Below are 20,625 nucleotides of genomic sequence, written 5' to 3'. Positions count from 1 at the left end.
GAGCAGTGTCCTTTGATTACTACTCTCTGTCTTCTCTCCCTCAACCATCTCTTTATCCATAGCAGCAATTTGCCTCCGATGCCACACTGCTCCAATTTCTGCAGCAGTCTTCAATGTGCAACAGTATCAAAAGCCTTTCTAAGATCCAAATATATAATATCAAATAGGCAAGATATAATATCAATTAAATAGGCAAGAACAAAATGTATAATGGGAAATGAAAAGATGGATGATGTTTAAACATTTTTAAGTGGATTGTTTATGAGCTGAAACAGTTACCAACTTAAAAACAACTCACTTATCTTATTCTTTTCCTTTTTTCCTTATTTCATTAAACAACAATGGCCAAACCACTCCAAATGTAAAACAGTATGTTAGACAATGCTTCATGATTTGTTTTGACTACACATTCAGTTATTAGTGTTATATGTTTAGCGAGTAACATCTCACACTATATTAAGCTTTTGTTCAAATTTAATGTACAGTAGAGCGTTGAAAATTCGAACATCAATAATCTGAACGAGCTATCATTTATTTATTTTTTATGCTGGTGCTATAAAATAATTACAGTAAGACCGGTTATTATTATTATTAGCCAAATGGTGCAAGGAAGCCTGAGGCTTTTGCTGCACCAGCCACAAAAAAAAAAAAAAAAAAAAAAAAAAAATTTCTGAATTACCCTGAGACAGAGAGAGAAGAATGATGATATCCAGCTCAGGACCCTGGGTGTGTCAAGCCCGTAACTCACCAGATGTGAGCCCCTGTTATTGTGATCATGTTTGTGAATCGAATTTTGATTCTATTAAATGGCAATTCTAATAAGCAAAAATCAGAGGAATATTATCCACAGACCATAAAAATTAAGATTTTATATCTTGCACAAATTTACACTTTTATTACCTTACCAATTAAAAAATTAAATGATACGTGAAAATCAACAAACAAACTGAATGCTGAATCAACAAATGATCAACAAACTGGATGCTGTCCAACTCAACTACTCTTGCTGAAAAGAGTGATAGATCTGGCAGCAAAGAAACAAAGTTCGAAAATGGTGCAGCAAAAAATAATTATTTTCTTTAGAGGCCTATACATATGTGTATACATACACATGTATATACAGGCCTATACATAAGAAACCAGTTCCTCCGAGAGTGGCAAAACGAATGGATTAATGCAAACACTGGAGGAATTACTACCCTTTTTATACCTCAAGTTGCTGAATTTGACAAAAAAACTTTGGCCCTGGTTTAACCCAGGTCTTCACCTAACTTTCCTTCTATCCAGGCATGGCAGCCTAAACTCCAAGTTATTTACTCTGGGTTTGGCTGCATCTCCTCTATGTAAATATGGCTCACAGGAGACAATCCAACATGTAATCTTAGAATGTCAACATTATGTAGATATTCGATTTGAACTTCAGACATTGGTGGAAGTTTATGATGTAAATAACTTCAAGTTTTTAGAATGTAAAGAAAATTATCAGGCACTGGCTAACTTTGCAGACAAGGCTTTCCACAGAAGGAAAGGACTTGAAGACTGAGTATAATTATGTTATTAGTGTACTATTGCTGTATATAGTTGCCTTGGTATTAATTGTATTGTTATATAGCTAATATAGGGTATCAGGTCTGGTTCCTAAATGCTGGAAATCAAAAAGATGCTAAAGGCTTCTGGAAATCAAAAGGATGCTAAAGAAGATGTGCCATTAGCCTAAGTGTCAAAATAAGAATGATTAGGCTCTTGTGTTCGAGCCATTGGACCTCTAAACATAGATTCCAGTGACACGAGGGAGGACTTTTAAACGACATTCCAACTTAAGAGGCATAGTTCCCACATTCAAGAGCTCGAGTGACCATCTAATTTAGAAATCAAACAGATCATGGAGGATGACTAATGATAAGTTAAACCCTCAAGGCTTTTAATAGTGGTACTGGTCTTAGATCCCCTGGTCTTAATACATTTAGTCATAGGACCTCTGATGGATTGAAAATTCATTTGTATTTATTGTCTGACAGGCATATTGTTGGATGAACTGTATTAATGTTGATATTTTTGTCACTGTATTGAATAGATGCATTAAATACCAAAATTGCACTAATATCCATCAGATTCCTCAGATTATAAATGACTTGTCTAAACTAAATTAGTTACTATCATATTGAAGACTAGTATATTCGATAATTACTTTTATTCAGTGGCAGAAATACCCAATTAGGGGCGTTTGGTAAGTCTTTCAATTCTCAACAAGCTGCAAAGTACTGTCGAAACTGCATAAACTTCTGATGCTAGCAACATCAAAACAGTGGTGTCTGCTGACTGGACTTGTAAAATCTGTCTAAATAGCCAACTGTGAGCTATTGGTAATAATAAATAGCAGTGAAAATAATTTGCTATAGCCTCATTTTCTTGGCCTTACTGTTAGCATTTTGTATAAATGTAGATGTGCCAGGTTCACTGCTGGGTGGGCAGTGTCCTGGGACTTGGGCCTCTAATAAGGTGTATAAATTGTAAATCCTAAATTCTATAAATTGTAAAATATAATGTCTGACCTCATTGTAACCAAACTGGTAGGTTTTAGCTATCTGCATAAGTTTTGAATGTGAAGGTTAATGTAGAAATTGGTTCTTCAACATATTGTAATTACTGAGTTCCAAGTATTATGGACGACTGATATGTAATGCATAACACTATATGTTGATTAATATACAGGTAATATCTGAATAGATCAAATATTACCTGTGTCAATGTGCCAGATTCACTGTTGGGTGGGCAGTGTCTTAGGACTTGGGCCTCTAATACGGTGTATAAATTGTAAATCCTAAATTCTATAAATTGTAAGACTTCATTGTAACCAAATCGGTAGGTTTTAGTTATCTGTATAGCTGTATAAGTTGTGAATGTGAAAGTTAATGTAGAAATCAGTGCCGTCAACATATTGTAATTACTGAGTTGCAATTAATGTATAATTGGCTCTCAGCTGATGGAAGTTTTAATATATAGTCAAATGTGCAGCTAACTACATTGGTTTCAGGCAAGAGACTTATGTGATTGTAATCATTGCTATTAAGTTGGTGGCTCAAGATGTTTCGCTAAACTATAAATTGTAAATAATAGTACAGTTACTCTTCAGCGATGGATAAGGGAAAACCCTGGAGCCAGCAGAAAATAATAAAATACTTTGAATATATATATGTGTGTCATTGTAGTTGAAAGTTCCATTTTTTTTTTTTTTTTTTATTATTTATGTATGAATAAAACTACATAAGTACAAATTTTATTTCGAAACTTGCTAAACTTTTTTTTTTTTTTTTTTTTAGTCTCTGGAACAGTATTTTTGAATAGTTCGAAAATACAAACAAATCGGAAGTCAGAACTACCCCCGGTCCCAATCAGTTTGAATTATCGACGCTCTACCATACTTTAATTTGCCAGTAATGAACACTGGTAGTTTTGAGCTCAATATTCGTGAAACTAAATAAAACAATCTGAAAAGCTGGACTGTTTATACAGGGTGCATCATAAATATGTGGGACTCACTTCAGGGATGGATTTAGGACCTAAAAGCAATAAAAAAAAATTGTGTAAATATAGGTTTGATTTTGCCTTGTTTCCGAGTTACATCCATTTTTGTGTTCGAGCAATTCTTTCCACAAACTGAGTTGGCATAGCTGGCTCCATTCAACTGTTTACAAACAATGCTCAATATCTCAGAGGGTCTTGCTGTAGTTATGTAAACAAGATCCCATAGTGTTTTTTGAGTGATTTCAGTTGGTTCTCCTGGCCCTACATTTGGAGCTTTTTATTAATATTTAAGACTGTTCGCTGTGATAATGGAAGCTTATTCAATTCAAGAGATGGCAGACATTTATCTTATGTATAGACTCCCCCGTACTTCTCCTTCAACCCATGCACGGTACTAAGTACTATAGGTTTTGATACCTTTCGTGTTTGGGGTTTTCATAAAAAAAAAAAAAAAAAGACTTGCTAGATGCAATGCAGCCAAGGCAAGAAGTCTGTATGCAGAAAACTTCCCTAATCATCATGAGCCAAATAATAAGACCTTTCAGAGAATACAAGAACAGTCTGTGGAAACAGGTTCACGTTTAGAAAATGAGTTTCAGATGGTGGTAGACACATCAGCACCAGAACTGTTGATTCAGAAGAACAGATTCTCAATCATGTTGAAGAAAATGGTGACGGATACCATCAGCAACAGCAGAGAATGTGGGACATATGACTGCGTAGAGAATTTTAGAAGGACCAACAGCTTTATCCATATCTTCAGAAAGTACAAAGACTTACTGAAGGTGACTTCCTGCCATGAGAAGCATTTTGTACTTGGTTTCTGCAGATGTGTGCAGCGCCTCCGTAGCCAGGAGCAGCAGTGCGTAGCACACGCTTCTTGATTACACCGGGATTCGAGCCCATGCCCACCAAATATGGAGGATGCAGAAAGGTCAGGGAATGACCACCGCATATCTCCGGAGCAATATGGCCTTAGTTGCTAATGCTCCTAAAAACCAAATAACAAACAAACAGCAGATGTGTGCTTGTGATCAGCATTTCCTATCCACTGTATTGTTTACTGATGAAGGTAGATTTACTAAGGATGGTATGGTCAAATTTTCACAATACTTATTGATGGGCCGAAGAAAATCCCTATGCCATTGTTCAATCAATACACCAATAACAATTCAGCATGAATGTATGGGCAGGAATAAAATCGTGACAATTTAATTGGGCATATTGTTCTGCCTGGGAGATAAACAGGCACATCCTACTGCAATTTTTTAAGAAAAACTTTAAATGAGTTGTCGGAAAAAGTTACACTTGATGTCATTCGTCACATGTGCTTTATGCATGATGGTGCTCCATGTAATTTTAGCCATGTCACTAAAAACTTTTTGGATGAGCAATTCCCTAATAAAGATTAGGTGGTTGTGCAGAACCCATTGCCTGGCCTGCACACCTACAAACCTGAATCCACTTGATTTTCACTTGTGATACCATATGAAAGCCATTGTTTATTTCACACCAATTGATAACATTGAAATGCTTTGCCAACATGGGGAACAAGGCTGCCAGCAAATCCGACAGACATCTGGTTTTGAGTGGGTGAGGAGGTCTATAATGAGGCATTTGCAGGCTTATATTCAGGCACATGGTCATTTTGAGAATTTCCTGTAAACATAACCAGATAGCTGCTAGAATGCAAAAATGGCTGTAACTTGGAAACAAGGCGAAATCAGACCTCTGTTTTACATAAATTTTTATTTTTATTTTATTTATTGTTTTTAGGTTCTAAAATCTTTGTATTACGCCCTGTATAATACAAAGCTCCACAAACAATGAACTATGAAGTACTATCATGAGCATAAAATTTTTACTGTCAATGTAAGATTATAACAAAACTTGCTTTGATAAAGATCAAAGCAATTTTTATTATAATATAAATCTGCAAAAGCTATCACTATACCTTTTTCCAAGCGCAAAAGCTATTAAGTATCTCATCAACATCACTACTTTTAATGTCAGACTCAACTGCATCATCATCTTTGTTTGAGTGATCCATCCTGAAATAAAAACTATAACAGTGAGTAATCATGTATTTGTTAGATACTACATATACTGTAAATTATCTAAATAATATATTTGGACCAGTACCTAATATAAATTAAAAAAAAAAAAAAAAAAATAGAGAAACCGAAAATATATATATTCTTCGTGGTCTACATACTTATTTCAAAATGTTTTAATGTATATAGTACTGAAAATATAATTTAATATGAATTAAAATAGCATAATATAATATACCTGAGATGTGGTATACAAGTCACTTTACCAAGAATGGTGAAATCATTTTATGAAGAATGCATTTATTGGCTTTTCAAATTGTTCAAAGTGTCTTAAATTGCAGTCAAAACAACATTTCTTATCACCAAATCCTTTGAATCATTTTCTTACAGTGCCTATTTCCCCACTGATGAAGCTGCAGAAAAAAAGGACCAAAACCAGAGTATAAGCAATATACATTTTAAATAAATAACAATATACTTCTCCAATCAAGCAGCACTTTTTAGTGCTGCTTGATTGGAGAAGTATATTGCATTTTGCACTTTCAATAAAAATTTAAAGTGCATAATGCAATAGCAAAGCAACTACACAATGAAATCCATCCCAATATGACATCAATGCCCTTAGTAACCAATTCAGTTTATTCACTGTTTTATGCAGGCTGAGGCTACACCATCAGTCTGTATATAATAACTGAGCCTACTCAACCAACATACAATATATAAATATGTTCTATAGCTCTAGTTGTATGAGGTTCTTGCCCTAAATTTCTGCAAAATCTAAAGTTTTGCAAACTGCAGCATCTGGAGATGGGATACCTGTAAGGTGATCTGATTGATGTGTTTAAGGCTTTGAATGGCTTCAAGAAACTCAAGAAACAACAATATTCATTCACAGACCTTGGTCACTCCTGTTTTTGAAAAGAAAATTAGACTATCTTTCCTTCAACATTCAGATTCAACCTCTTTCTTGATTCTCTCAAGAAGCAACACTTGGCATGCCTTATTAATCCTTGGGCATTAGAGTATCTTCTGCATTATCTGCCTCAATCTGTTCTTATCTGTGCTGGTATTTGTTTTTGCATGTGTTTCACATATTTCCTGATATTTGCATGCACATAAAGACTTATTGGTTTCCTTTCCAAAACACAGAACTTCAGAAAACAGCATTCACAAAAGAAGAATAACTGAACAATCCTACCTACATTCAAGACCCAAATTGTTTTGAAATAGTCAACTGTACTTAATCAGCTATCATAAATAATACCATATTTACTGCTTTATATGTTATAAATATTAAATTAATATAAACAAATGATTTAGATGCATTTCCCAGCCCTTTACGCTTGTACACTTTATGAAAGTGTACAACTTTTTCATCGTAGCCCCCAGCACTGTATTGTGTCTTTAAAGTCCTCGGTAGGGAAGTAGAATCAATTCCTTACCCAAGCATAGCTGTGATTACAGAAGCAATTCTATTTCCTTTTGTAATGATCTTCCATTTCATCCCTTCCTCTCCAAAACTTGTTGCCTAATCCTACAATAAGATCTCTCTTTTGGCTGGAAAAACAGTTATTATTTTTAAAATCAAAGATAACATGAATACAAATAATACAAGTTATTTTGTTGTATATCTTGTATTTTTCAGAACTGTCATATAGCTTTCCCTCTAAAATATAAAAAATGGATAATATATAATAAATGATATATCATCATCATCATCATCAGCCATTTTCAATCCACTGCAGGATGAAGGCCTCTCCAGCAACTTTCCAGTTCCTTCTGTTTTGAGCACTGGCCATCCATTTACTACTCAAAAACTCATGAATTTCATCTATCCATCTCCGCCTTTGTCTTCCAGGTTTTCTTCTAGCTCCTCTTGGGTACCATTCTGTTATTTTCTTAGTCCATCTGTCATCATGTCTTCGAGCTATGTGTCCTGCCCAAGACCATTTTAGTTCTTTAGTTTTGATAAGAATGTCCTTTACTTGAGTTTGCTGCCTAATCCATGTGTTTCTCTTCTTATCTAACAGTCTGATTCCCAATATAATTCGTTCCATTCTTCGCTGTGTAGTTCTTAGCTTCTCTTCCATTCTTTTGGTGAGTGCCCAAGTTTCACTTCCATAAGTCATGGTGGGGAGTATACATTGATTCATTATTTTACGTTTCAGACAAACTGGGATATTGCTCTTCAGTATGTGACTATATTTCCTGAATGCTATCCATCCAAAATTTATTCTTCTCTTGACTTCCAGCCATTTATCATTATTACAGCTAATAACTTGTCCCAGATAAGTATATGACTCCACCTTTTCAATTACTGTTCCTTCAATCATTATTTCCCTTTCTGTGGCATACTTGTTCATCATTACTTTTGTTTTAGCCATATTCATCTTTAGTCCAAAATCCTTACTAACTGTGCATAACTGATTAAGATTTTCCTCTAATTCTTTGGGATCGTGGCTTATGACCACAATGTCATCTGCAAATCGTAAATGGTTTAGGTACTCTCCGTTCACATTGACTCCTTTCTCCGTTCACATTGACTCCTTGTCGAACTCCTTTCTCGATTTTAAATTTCCTACTGTCTTTGTCTAGTCTAATAAAGGATGTAGCACTCTCATATATTTTCTTCAAAATCATAATATATGGAGTATCTATGCCTTGTCTTTCTAGTGCCCGAAACATTGCCTTATGCTGTATGGAGTCAAATGCCTTTTCATAATCCACAAATGCCAGGCATAATGGTGTTTTATATTCATTTGCTTTCTCCATTAGCTGTGATATTACGTGAAGGTGATCCATAGTTGAGAATCCTGTCCTAAAGCCAGCTTGCTCTTTCGGTTGATTCTCATCAAGTATTCTTTCTAATCTGTTAGTAATGACCCTTGTGAACAACTTGTAGATTTGGGATAACAAGCTAATTGGTCTATAATTTCCAATTTCTGATTTATCTCCTTTCTTATGCAGCAAAACTATGATTGCATTATTCCACTGCTTAGGCATCACACCTTTTCTAATGCACTTTGTGAAGAGCCTTGCCAGTTTTTGTGTTATGTCTCTTCCTCCCAATTTTAACAACTCTACAGTAACTTCATCTTTCCCCGGGGCTTTCCGATTTTTCATTTTCTTCAATGCATGTTCTACCTCATCAGGAAGAATATCGGGTATGTCGTATGTGTTGCTACTTTGCAATCCATCTTCCCCACTGCTGGTATCATTCCCTCGCTCCTTGTATAATTCTCTATAGCAGTCTTCTGCTATTTGAATTATGCCTTCTCTGCTGTTTATAAGTACACCATCGCTATTCTTCAGTTTCAGTATCATTTGTCTTTCTATATTACTGCTCATGGCTGCTGATTTAAATCCTTTGTTTTCCCTTAATGCTTGTTCTACTTTTCTTGTGTTAAATCTTCTTATGTCCTCTCTAAGTCTCTTTCTAATGGCTTTGCATAACTCAGTGCACTCAATTTTCTCCCTGTCAGTGTTTTTCTTGCTCTTCATTTATCGTCTTTGGTTCATCATGACAAGTGTTTCTTGACTAATTTTTTCTTCTTTGGATTTCTGTTTCCCTATAGGTTTCTTGGGCTTTATCACTTTCAGGAAGTTGTAATATTCTTCGTCGATATCTTGGTCCTGAGCAGTCTGCAGAAGCTCAAACTTGTTCTTAAGTTCCAGTACATACTGCCTTTTTTTCTCCTCTGTTATTTCAAAGACCTTTGTATTATTTACTCGAGTCAGTTTTTTCCTTTCCTTTCCTACATCTATATCAAGTGTACATCTTACCATTCTGTGATCACTTCCAACATTTACCTTATTCAGGACGGTAACATCATTCACAATATATCTTCTGTTAGTGAGGATGAAGTCGATTTCATTAGTTGTTAATCCATTTGGACTCTTCCATGTCCACTTTCTGTTCACCCTTTTCTTGAAAAAAGTGTTCATTACTGACATTCCTTGAGATTCTGCAAATTCCACAAGTCTTTCACCAATTCCAAAATTTCCTATAGTTCCTCTTTCTGCACTGTTTTGCCTTTTTCCAACCTTAGCATTGAAGTCCCCCATAATAATAGTGTAGTGGGTTTTCTGCTCATCTAGAAGACTCTCAATTTCAGTGTACATTTCTTCAACCTCTTCATCATCATGGCTCGATGTTGGTGCATAAATCATTATAATCTTTAGCTTGTACCTCTTAGAAATCTTGAGTATTAGTCTTGACACCCTTGGTGATGTACTTTTGAATTCCAAAATGTTGTTTTTAAAATCTTTATGGACCAGAAACCCAACTCCACCTTCACTCCTTTCACTGTTTCCATTGGTGTACAGCAGATTTCCACTTGATAAACGTATAAGTGATTCATTTCTTCTTCTTGTTTCAGCCAAACCGATGATATTCCAATTCACATTTTCTAATTCCTTTTCCAGCTCTAATATCCTGTCTTCACCGATGAGTTATCGTACGTTATAACAAGCCAAGTTCAATTTCCGTGCATGGCAGCCTGGTCGTACCCAGAGATTCTTAGCACCCTCTGCTTCCACTCTGATCCTCTCGCTGCCGTAAGAGGGAGAGTGAAAGCTGCTGGGGACTGAGGGCCATTTGTATTGTTGTGCTCTCATTGCTGGAGGGTTTGGTCTTTTCCTCTTCACGCTGACCAGGCGTCTTGAAGAGAACCACTCTACACGTTCGTTGCCACCTAAGTGACGTAACAGGGCTTACCATCGAGAAGGTGTGCATGAGTGGATTTTAGGGAGGCAGGCCAACCGGACTTCTCCTAAATCTTCTGTAATAGAGAGATATTGGATCCATCAGTGTTTTAGGCTGAGTGTCTGATAACACACAGGATACCTGTTCCCCTCTAAGCCCCTTATACATGATATAAGGGATATAATAAAACTGCTAGCTGGGGGGGGGGGGAAATCACACACTAAAAGATTAACAGCAACCACAGACATGGGCAAAATCAATTCTTGCACTGCTTCTATTGTAATGAGCAGCAGCAAGTTGCTGGGGATTTCAAGAGCTGCTGAGAATCAGCATGGTACAAGTAAATACATGGGCTGTGTTAGGGTAACTAAGAGTAAGAACAGGTGAATGTATACTTCATGTACACCAATGCTAGAAGTTTAGTAAATAAATTTGATGAATTTGAAGTGTTGATCAAGGCATCAAAGGCAGATATAGTTGGGATATCAGAGACATGGTGTCACAAAGATATAAGCAGTGCAGAACTGGAATTTGGTGAGTGCAATGTATACAGAAGGGATACACAGGGTAGGAAAGGAGGAGGGGTTATGCTGCTAGTTAAGAAACACAAAATCTAAGGAAGTGCATCCAGTTGACATGGGTGGACAGTGCAGTGTTGAATTAGTTTGGTGTGACGTAAACACTTGGAAAAGGAAAATGTGAGTAGGAGTATGCTACAGGCCTAATGACTGATGAGTACAACAAACAATTGTGCAGAGAAATAGAGTGGGCCAGTAAATCAAAATATCTTGTAATGGGGAATTTTAACTTTCCAGATGTTGAATGGAACTTGTGATTTGGTCACTCGTACGCTAGCAAGACTTTTGTAGATTTATAGGAGGATTCTGTTCTACAGCAACATGTTCGAGGGGCAACCAGAAAGGGGTAATACTCTTGATCTGATTATCAGCAATGATTATTCATGCATTAAGAATTGGCAGATAAAGGAACCATTAGGTGACAGTAATCACATTTTACTGATGTGGGATTTACTTAAAGATGTAACTACCATCAAGGGTAAAGGGAACTGTTTTTGTTTTCGTAAAGGTGACTGCAGTGGTCTCGGCCAGTTTTTAAATTCTATACAGTGAGATCAACTGATGAGGTTACCAACGGTGTATTCTAAATAGGATGTCTTAAGGGACTTAATCTTGGAGGCTACAAGGCTTTTCATACCAACTAAGAAATACTGCTCAGGGTTCAGGCCTAAATGGATGTCAGATGAATTAATGAGGCTCATGGCAGAAAAGAAAAATGCATGGGATGCATATAAATTATCAGGTGACACAGAAGCCTATGGAAGATATAAGCTAGTCTGTAATCAAGTCACAAAAGAGGTTAGGCAGGCAAAGGCAGATTACGAGAAATCGTTGGCAAAGGATGCAAAGAAAAACAACAAAGACTTCTTTACTTATGTAAACTCTAGAAGGGGAGGAATCAGATTGATGTTGATAGTGTGATTGTTGATGATCCTCCTCAGATAGCTGACAAACAGTGACTATTTTGCATCTACATTCACAAATGAGGAATTCTGTAAGGAAGAGGGAACAGAAGTTCACTAAACTAACAGGGAGCTAAATGATTTTGTAATAACTGAGAGCAAAGTGGAGGAGAAACTGTCGAAGTTGAATATAAAAAAGGTACCAGGAGCAGATGGAATCTATCAGTTATATTGAAAGAGGCAGCAAGGGAAGTAAGCAATCCCTTAGCCATAATTATGAGAGCATCCTTAGATTCAGGGGAGGTCCCCATGGACTGGAGATGTGCAAATGTGTCCCCAATTCACAAATGGGGTTCAAAGGGTGATGCAAATATTTATACACCTGTTAATTTAATTTCTATTCTGGAGAAAATAATGGAGTCACTGATTAAAGAAGTAATGCAGGATCACACAGACAAGACTGCAGTAATAGTTCACAGCATGGGTTTGTTAAGAAGTTGTGTCTGACCAATTTGATTGAATACTATGACTTGTCACAAAGGAGCTGGATGCAAAAAATAATTTTGATTTCATATACTTGAATTTCAGGAAAGCTTTTCACACTGTTGCACATGGAAGACTGTTGTACAAATTGGAGCAGTATAACATTAAGGGCAAGTTGCTGCAATGAATAAAGGGATGGTTGAGTGGGAGACAGTAGAGAGTGGTAATAAATGAACACTGCTCTTCGTGGAGTAATGTTATTAGTGGAGTCCCCCAGGGTTCGGTGATGGGCCCATTGTTGTTTTGTGTATTTATTAATGATGTCGATAAAGGTATATCAGGCTTAATGTCCAAGTTTGCAGATGATACAAAGATTGGCAGGGTTGTTAATAACAGTATGCTGCTGCAACAGGATCTGGAAAAGTTGGGCAGAAAATGGCTGAGAAGTGGCAATTGAAGTTTATCATTGACAAATGAAAAGTACTGCATATGGGTAGCAGTAACCTAAGAGAAAAGTACCAACTGTCTGGTATTACACTCAGAGAGGTGGAGAATGAAAAAGACCTGGGGGTAATTGTACAGTCGGATATGAAGTTCTCTGAACAGTGCAGACAGGCTCCCAGAGCAGTTCATAGAGTTTTGTCAATGATATATAGGAATTTTGCCAGCAGAGACAAGGAGGTGATTATACCTTTTGTATAAGGCAGTCGTCAGGCCACATCTTGAGTAGTGCATATGGGTCTGGAGGCCTCATTTCAGGAAGGATGTAGAGTTGCTAGAATGAGTACAGAGAAGGGTAACAGTATTGGTGAGAGGTACAAAGGGGTTCTCTTACCACGAGAGGCTTAAATTCTGTAAGTTGCAGCATCAGGAGACTAGGTACCTGTGAGGTGAGGTGACTGAGGTGTACAAGGCATTGAATGGTTTGAGTAAACTCAATGCTGATGGGATACTTCCGCTTGCTCAGATTAAGAACCTGAGAGGGCATTGATTCAAATTGAGGAAGAACAGTTGTTCAGAAGTCTGCCTTTAGTCAGCTGATAGTTGATTGCTGGACCAGACTTCCATCTGTTGTTGTGGAAGTTGATAGTTTAAATAAATTTAAGGCTGAACTAGACAAACATTTGGAGTGACCGGATATGTGAAATGGGAAGGATTTTTTTTATTTTTTGGCTGATGTTCTATAAGCTTAATTTCTTGCATCATATGCCTCAACTAATGCTAGTGAACAAACCCACCGATTGGCATGTATATAGGTTCACTACATTCAAGTAGATGGTAATTCGATGTCAGTATGGATAAATGTCGTGAATTATCCAATTTTGAAAGAGGGATCATAGTGGGTGCCAAACGCATGGGTCACTATCGCAGAGGTGGTACAGAAATTGTACTATCACTGTTCAACAGTATCAAGAGTGTATTGGGAATACACCATTTCCAGGATAACATCTCATCGCAGACAGTGCTGTGGGCAGAGAAAGTTGGTGGATGAACATGGCCATTGACATCTGTCTTGCATTGTTTCAGCCAACTGGAGAGCGATAGTGGCACAAATCACAGCAAACTTCAATGAGGGTGGTGCAAGAAATGTCTCCACCAAGACTATCAGGTGATCATTAGTGACAATAGGTTATGGGAGCCGCTGTCCCACTACAATCCCATTGCTAATACCACAACACAGGACTCTAAGACCATCGGCACTGGATCTTGAATGATTGGAGACAGGTATCCTGGTCCGATGACCCCAGGAGACCAGTCCATGGATTCCCCATTCACCGGTCATGAACTCTGTGGAGCATCTTTGGAATGCTGTGGAAAGGTCTGTTCAAGCTTTGAATCCACCACCCAGGAATGTGACAGAATTATGGATAGCAGTGCAGCAAACATGGATGATGGATGGAAATACCTGTGGAACGCTTTCACAAACTAATGGACTCAATGACTCGTCATGTGACTGCCCTTATCCAGGTGAAAGGTAGGCCTACCCGTTACTAGGTAGGTATCTCATGATTTCTGTCCACTCAGTGTAGCTGGACAATGCAATGTTTAGTCAGTTTGGTGTGACATAAGCACTGGAAATGTATATGTATAGTATCTTATGTAGGACGGCACCTGAACATCAATTCATCTCCGCCTTCGTACACTGTGATGATTACAGAAGCACTGTAAAAGACCAGAAATGTGTGTAAAATTATGTTCATGCAGTGTGTGTGTGTGTGTGTGTTGTTTTGTTGTTTCTGGCCGTTTTGTCACCAGGCAGGCGATCACCTGGAAAGCCTGCCCAGTGTCCGTCTACACCACGGGGAGGTAGGCCACAACTACGAATGTATCGCGACCGCCCTCCAAACGCTCTGGTTTACCAGCTCTTACTGCCCTAATATCAGGGCAAAATAAAATAAATAATAAATAAATAAAAAAAAATAATAAAATAATAAATAAATAAGTAGTAATAATAATAAAGTACTTATATGTAAGAAAATAATAAAAACTAGATAATAAAATCCTGTCCGTCGGGCAGGCCAAACCCAGGGAACCAGCAAAAATAAATAAATAAATAAATACAAATAAAAGGTGAAAAAGAAAAATAATAAATAAAAAAAATTAATAATAAAAATTTAAAAAATAAATAAATAAAATAAAATATAATAAATTAAAAAGAAATAAAATAAAAATAAAAATAATAATGATAAATAAATAAATATAAAACTGAAAAAAAATAAAAATAGAAAAGAAAAAAAGAGGGGAAAAAAGTATATATATATCTATCTATATATATATATATATATATATCTGATCCCGCACCGGCCAAAAGCCAGTGCGGGCCTCCACTAGAAAGGCCAGTAAGTATTCCGTAGTTGAGTGAGAAGGCGTCTCCAGCGATCAAAAGCATGACGAGCAAATTCTTGCAGGGACTGGAAATTTTCTGTGGTGCTCAGGAAGTCCGGCTCATTTCCGGGGACAGTGATACTGGTGGAGAGAAGAAGATTCTGTCGAAAATCTAGGTACTGATGGCAGTGGTATAATATATGTTCCCAGTCTTCTGGGTCACCACAAGAACAGAGAGGTGATTCAGCAAGGTTGAAAGTTGCAAGTTTGGCATTAAGGGAGCCATGACCAGAGAGTAACTAGAGAGTGTACAGACCAGGATGAAACCATTTCTGAGTGGACTCTAACGTGGCAAAGGTGACGTTAGGTTGGCAGGGTTGTCAAGGACACTACTGACACTATGCTGCTGCTGCAACAGGATCTGGAAAGGTTGAGCAGATGGGCTGAGAGGTAGCAAATGAAGTTTAACATTGACAAATGTAAAGTACTACATATGGGAAACAGTAACCCCAGATCAATGTATCAACTCTGTGGTACTATACTGACAGTGGTAGAGAATGAAAAGGACCTGGCAGATAATTGTGCAGGCAGATATGAAGTTCTCTGAGCAGTGCAGATGAGCTGCAAGAGTAGCTCATGGTGTCTTGTCAATGATATACAGGAATTTTTCTAGCAGGGATAGGGATGTGATTATTCCCTTGTATAAGGCATTGGTCAGGCCACACCTTGAGTACTGTATACAGGTCTGGAGGCCTCATTTCAAGAAGGATGTAGAGCTGCTGGAATGAGTACAGAGAAGGGCAACAAGATTAGTGAATGGAACAAAGGGTTGCTCTTATGAAGAAAGGCTTAAGCTTTGCAAATTACAGAGTCTGGAGACTAGGCATCGGCGAGGTGATCTGATAGAGGTGTATAAGGCTTTGAATGGCTTGAGCATGCTCAATGCCGATGGGATTCTTCCTCTTGCTCAGAATAATCACCTGAGAGGGCATAAATTCAAATTGAGGAAGGACGGATGTCGGATAGATTTGCGGAAATTTGCCTTTAGCCAGCGGGCAGTTGGTTTGTGGAATAGACTTCCATCACTTGTTGTTGAAGTTGATAGCCTAAACAAATTTAAGGCTCAGCTGGACAGGTATTTTGAACGAACGGAGGGGTTGAAATGGGAGTAGTGGTTGTGTGTTTTTTTTTTTTTTTTTGGCTGATGCTGAATAAGCTTGCTTTCTTGCATCATATGCCTCTATTAATGCTAATGACTCTGATAAGTGCAACAAACAACTATACAGAGAAATATATAGTGCGCCAGTAAATCAGAATGTCTTATAATGGGGATTTTAACTTCCCAGATATTGACTGGAACTTGAGTTGATCACTTGCACACTAGCAAGACTTTTGTGGATTTATTGGATGATCGTTTTCTATAGCAGTTGTTCAAAAGGCAACCAGAGAGAGAGAGTAATACTCTTGATCTGATTATTGGCAGTGATTATTCGTGCATTAACAATTGGCAGATAAAGGAAGCACTAAGTGGCGGTGATCAGGGTACTGATGTGGGATTTACTTAAAGACATTACTATCATAAGGGATAAATGGAAGGGTTTTTGCTGTTGTAAACATTACAGTGGTCTCAGACAGTTCTTAAACTGTATACAGTGGGACCAACTGATGTTTTTACCAACAGCAAATTCTAAATGGGAACCATTCAAGGAATTAATCTTGCAAGCTACTAAGCCTTTCACACCAACTAGAAAAATACTGTTCAAGGTTTAGGCCTAAAAGAATGTCAGATGAACTAATGACTGACTGCAAGAAGAAAATTGCATGGGATGCACTCAAATTATCAGGAGACACAGATACAAGCCTATGGTAGATATAAGATAGTTTGTAATTAAGTCACAAATGACGTTAGGCAAGCAAAGGCAGATTACGAGAAATCTTTGTATAAGTGGAGGAGAAACTGTTGAAGTTGAACACAATTGCTGAATTTGACCATTGTATAAGTAAAGACTTCTTTACTTATACAAACCCTAGAAGGAAGGGGATGAATCAGGTTGGTCCACTTGAGATGGATGGTTCGACTGTTGATGATCCTGCTCAGATAGCTGACAAACTGAACAAGTATTTTCCACCTACATTCACACAAGGAATTCTGTAGGGAAGTGGAGGACAGAAGCTTATTAAACTCTAAAGTGAGCTAAATGATTTTTAGCAAACTGAAGGAGAAATTGTTAAAGTTAAATATAAGAAAGGCACCTGGAATGGATGGGATCCATCCATTTATATTATAGGAGGCAACAAAGGAGTAAGCAAACACTCAGCCATAGTTATCATCCTTGGACCCAGGGAGGTACCCATGGACTGGAGATGTGCAAATGTGACCCAAATTCACAAAGGAGGATCAAAGGGCAACACAAGTAATTACACCTTTTAGTGTAACTTCTGTTCCAGGGAAATTAATGGAGACACTGATTAAAGAAGCAGGATCATCTAGACAAGACTTCAGTTATAGCTTAGACACAGCATGGGTTTATTAAGGCGAAGTCTTGTCTGACCAATTTAATTGGATACAGTACTATGATGTGGTCACAAAGGAACTGGATGCAAAAAATAATTTTGATATCATATACTTATCTTTTGCTACAATTGATAAAAGGATGGTTGAATGGGAGAAGACAGAGTGGCAATCAATGGACACTGCTCTTCATGGACTAATGTTATTAGTGGAATCCCCGAAGGTGCAGTGGTGTTGACCCCACTGTTGTTTTATCAATGATATTGATGATGGTATATCAGGCTTAATATCAAAGTTTGCAGATGATACAAAAATTGGCAGGGTTAATGACAGTAATGGCAGTGTGCTACTGCAACAGGATCTAGAAAATTTGGGCAGATGGGCTGAGAAGTGGCAACTGAAATTTAACATTGACAAATGCAAAGTACTGCATATAGGTAGCAGTAACTCCAGAGAAACATACCAACTGTGTGGTACTACACTCAGGGTAGTAGAAAATGAAAAAGACCTGGGGTAATTGTGCAGTCAAATATGAAGTTTTCTGCACAGGGCAGACAGGTCATGGGATCATGTCAATGATATAGAGGAATTTTACTAGCAGGGATAAGGAGGTGATTATCCCCTTTAATAAAGCAATGGTCAGGCAACACCTTGAGTACTCCATACAGATCTGGATGCCTCATTTTAGGAAGGATGTAGAGTTGCTAGAACAAGTACAGAGAAGGGCAACAAGGTTGGCAAGGGAAACAAAGGGATCTTCTTACCAAGAAAGACTTAAGTTCTGCAAATTGCAGCATATGGATAGTAGGCACCTACGAGGTAATCTGATTGAAGTATATAAGGCCTTGAATGGTTTGAGCAAGTTCAATAAAGATGGGATTCTTCCTCTAGCTCAGATTACAAACCTGAGGGGGCATAAATTGAAACTGAGGAAAGACAGTTGTAGAACAGACGTGTGGAAATTTGCCTTTAGCTAGCAGGTAGTTGATTGCTGGAAAACTTCTCTCTGTTGATGTAATAGCTTAAATAAATTCGAGGAAGAAGTAGACAAAGTTATGGAGCAAATGGATGGGTGAAATGGGAAATTTTTTTTTTTTTTTTTGGCTGATGCTGTATAAGCTTGCTTTCTTGCATCATATTACTCTAATCATACTAATTTGTGGCACAAATAAAGTAACCATTTTTAACTAGTTCAAAATGAAAGTCTATTAAAAAAAAAAGAAAAAAAAATTCTTTAACTTGAATAATCCAGCGACAAGAGGACGAAAAGTATCTACTACAAACAAACGTTGGGTTTCCCAGCCTCTATATCGTATTCATGCCGGCTGCACTCACTTGCAAAACGGCATTCACTATAACGCAAAATCGTGATTAGCAGCAATCACTGCGAAACAGTGGGCGGACATGTCCATCACTTGTTGCCGCAAAGATGAAAGGGTAAATGCCTAGTTCTAAAAGTTAACCAAACAGCTTAAATAGCTAATGAAGTTTCATGTAGCTGCGAGGAAAAATTTGATTCTCCATGAAATTAGATACGGTGAACAATGGAGAAGGTCTGCTATATCGCACAGGTCGGAATCCCGGCATGTCAACCGCAAAGAACCGTCTGGTCTCACGGTAGTTAAATTGTTAAGTCAACCTATTTCTTTCAATTCGCCACGGGTTCTTCATCAAGATTCGCTCAGTCGTGGCATTAGAATGTGGAACTGATTGAATGAATTCTATTAATTTAATCAAACTAATTAGTAATTGCATTAATCAACAACAAGTTAACTGCGGGATTCTATTAGTCCCACTTACTTATTGGGACGCAGAATTCGAATTTGTAAATCATAACGGTTGGCAATCCCAATTACAAAAAGCATAGTAGTAGCATGTGATGCAAGAAAGCAAGCGTATGAGCTTATGCAGCATCGGCCAAAAACTTACACAATTCCCTCTAAATGTTTGTCCAATTCCTCCTTAAATTTATTTAACCTATCAACTTCCACGACAGATGGAAGTTATTTGAATTTATGCCCCCTTAGGTTCGTAACTGGCTGGCAATCCCAATTACAAAAACATATGTAAGGTACAGCAAACAGTTTCCACTTCCAAATTTTGAGTAATCCGAGGAGAATGAAAGTTTCTTCCACGGTATAATCATGTTTTTCTGAACGTTGCCAATATACTTCGGAGCATGGCATAAGAATAAAAAAAAAAGTTATATCCTAATGAAGGTTTTGTATATCCATGTATGAATTCTGCATCGGAACTTATCTAACAGATAAATAATAATAATAATAATAAAATATGAACAGATTGATTGCGGTTTGACAAACACACCTGTCGATTTTTTCCCTATCACACTTATTTTTGCATCAATTCATGCGTTATTTTCACTCTCAAGTCGAGACCTTGAACAGCAGTCACGCACTTAAAAATTTTATTAAATGCGAATTCACTTAACCTTCCTCGTACAACGCACATATCCCGAAAAAGTTAAGCATTACTACAACAAACTAACATTCCCAAATATCAGGGAGTTAAAATTTACCGCCAGCAACAGTTGTGGTTATACCAATATACTCGGTGCTGTCAACTTTCTCATATAACCAGGCAATGCGATTGGTTAACTTCATACGACGTCATGGTTTTCGCCATTCTTGTACTACACCATCTAGTGGGGGAAGAATCCATTTATCGATGCCAACATGGATTATCCATAGGACGGACAAACGTTGATGGTCAAACCGGAAAAAAAAGAAAGAAGTTTTAAATCCGAGACAATTAAAATCCAGAACCATAAAAATAAAAAAAATGGAACAATGAGAACTCGCGATGTTTGCGAAATATGCACTCTGAAAAATATATGCACCGGCGCTTATTAAAAAATATAATTTTTCAATAAGTGCTCACTGTTTAACTCAAATAATGCAGACTGGAAAGAAATAAGTACTCGATGCATCTTTACTGTTTGCAAAATCCAGATGTAAAGTATTTTTATTCTCTTAACAAAGTACTTAGAAAAAAGGAATGCGTGATATATAAAAACTCTAGT

At 37.3% G+C, this 20,625-nt stretch overlaps 1 protein-coding gene across 2 annotated transcripts in view; it reads right to left on the bottom strand.

Annotated features, from left to right (window-relative positions):
- Nucleotides 1-20,166, bottom strand: part of LOC150078971 (coiled-coil domain-containing protein 152-like) — a 93,796-nt gene extending 73,630 nt beyond the window's left edge. For both annotated transcript variants that reach the window (XM_090383445.1, XM_090383446.1), the window contains exons 1-2: nucleotides 19,911-20,166; nucleotides 5,480-5,576 (exon numbers count right to left, since the gene is read on the bottom strand). In XM_090383445.1, coding sequence (XP_090239571.1) covers nucleotides 5,480-5,575 — 96 coding nt within the window. In that variant the 5' untranslated portion in view covers nucleotide 5,576; nucleotides 19,911-20,166. The remainder of the gene's footprint in view (nucleotides 1-5,479; nucleotides 5,577-19,910) is intronic.
- Between the last annotated feature and the right edge of the window lie 459 nt (nucleotides 20,167-20,625).

This window comes from Mastigoproctus giganteus, chromosome 10 (assembly GCF_048544385.1).
Source record: "Mastigoproctus giganteus isolate SK-2022 chromosome 10, ASM4854438v1, whole genome shotgun sequence".
Lineage (NCBI taxonomy): Eukaryota > Metazoa > Arthropoda > Arachnida > Uropygi > Thelyphonidae > Mastigoproctus > Mastigoproctus giganteus.
This window is presented reverse-complemented; position numbering and strand designations above follow the sequence as displayed.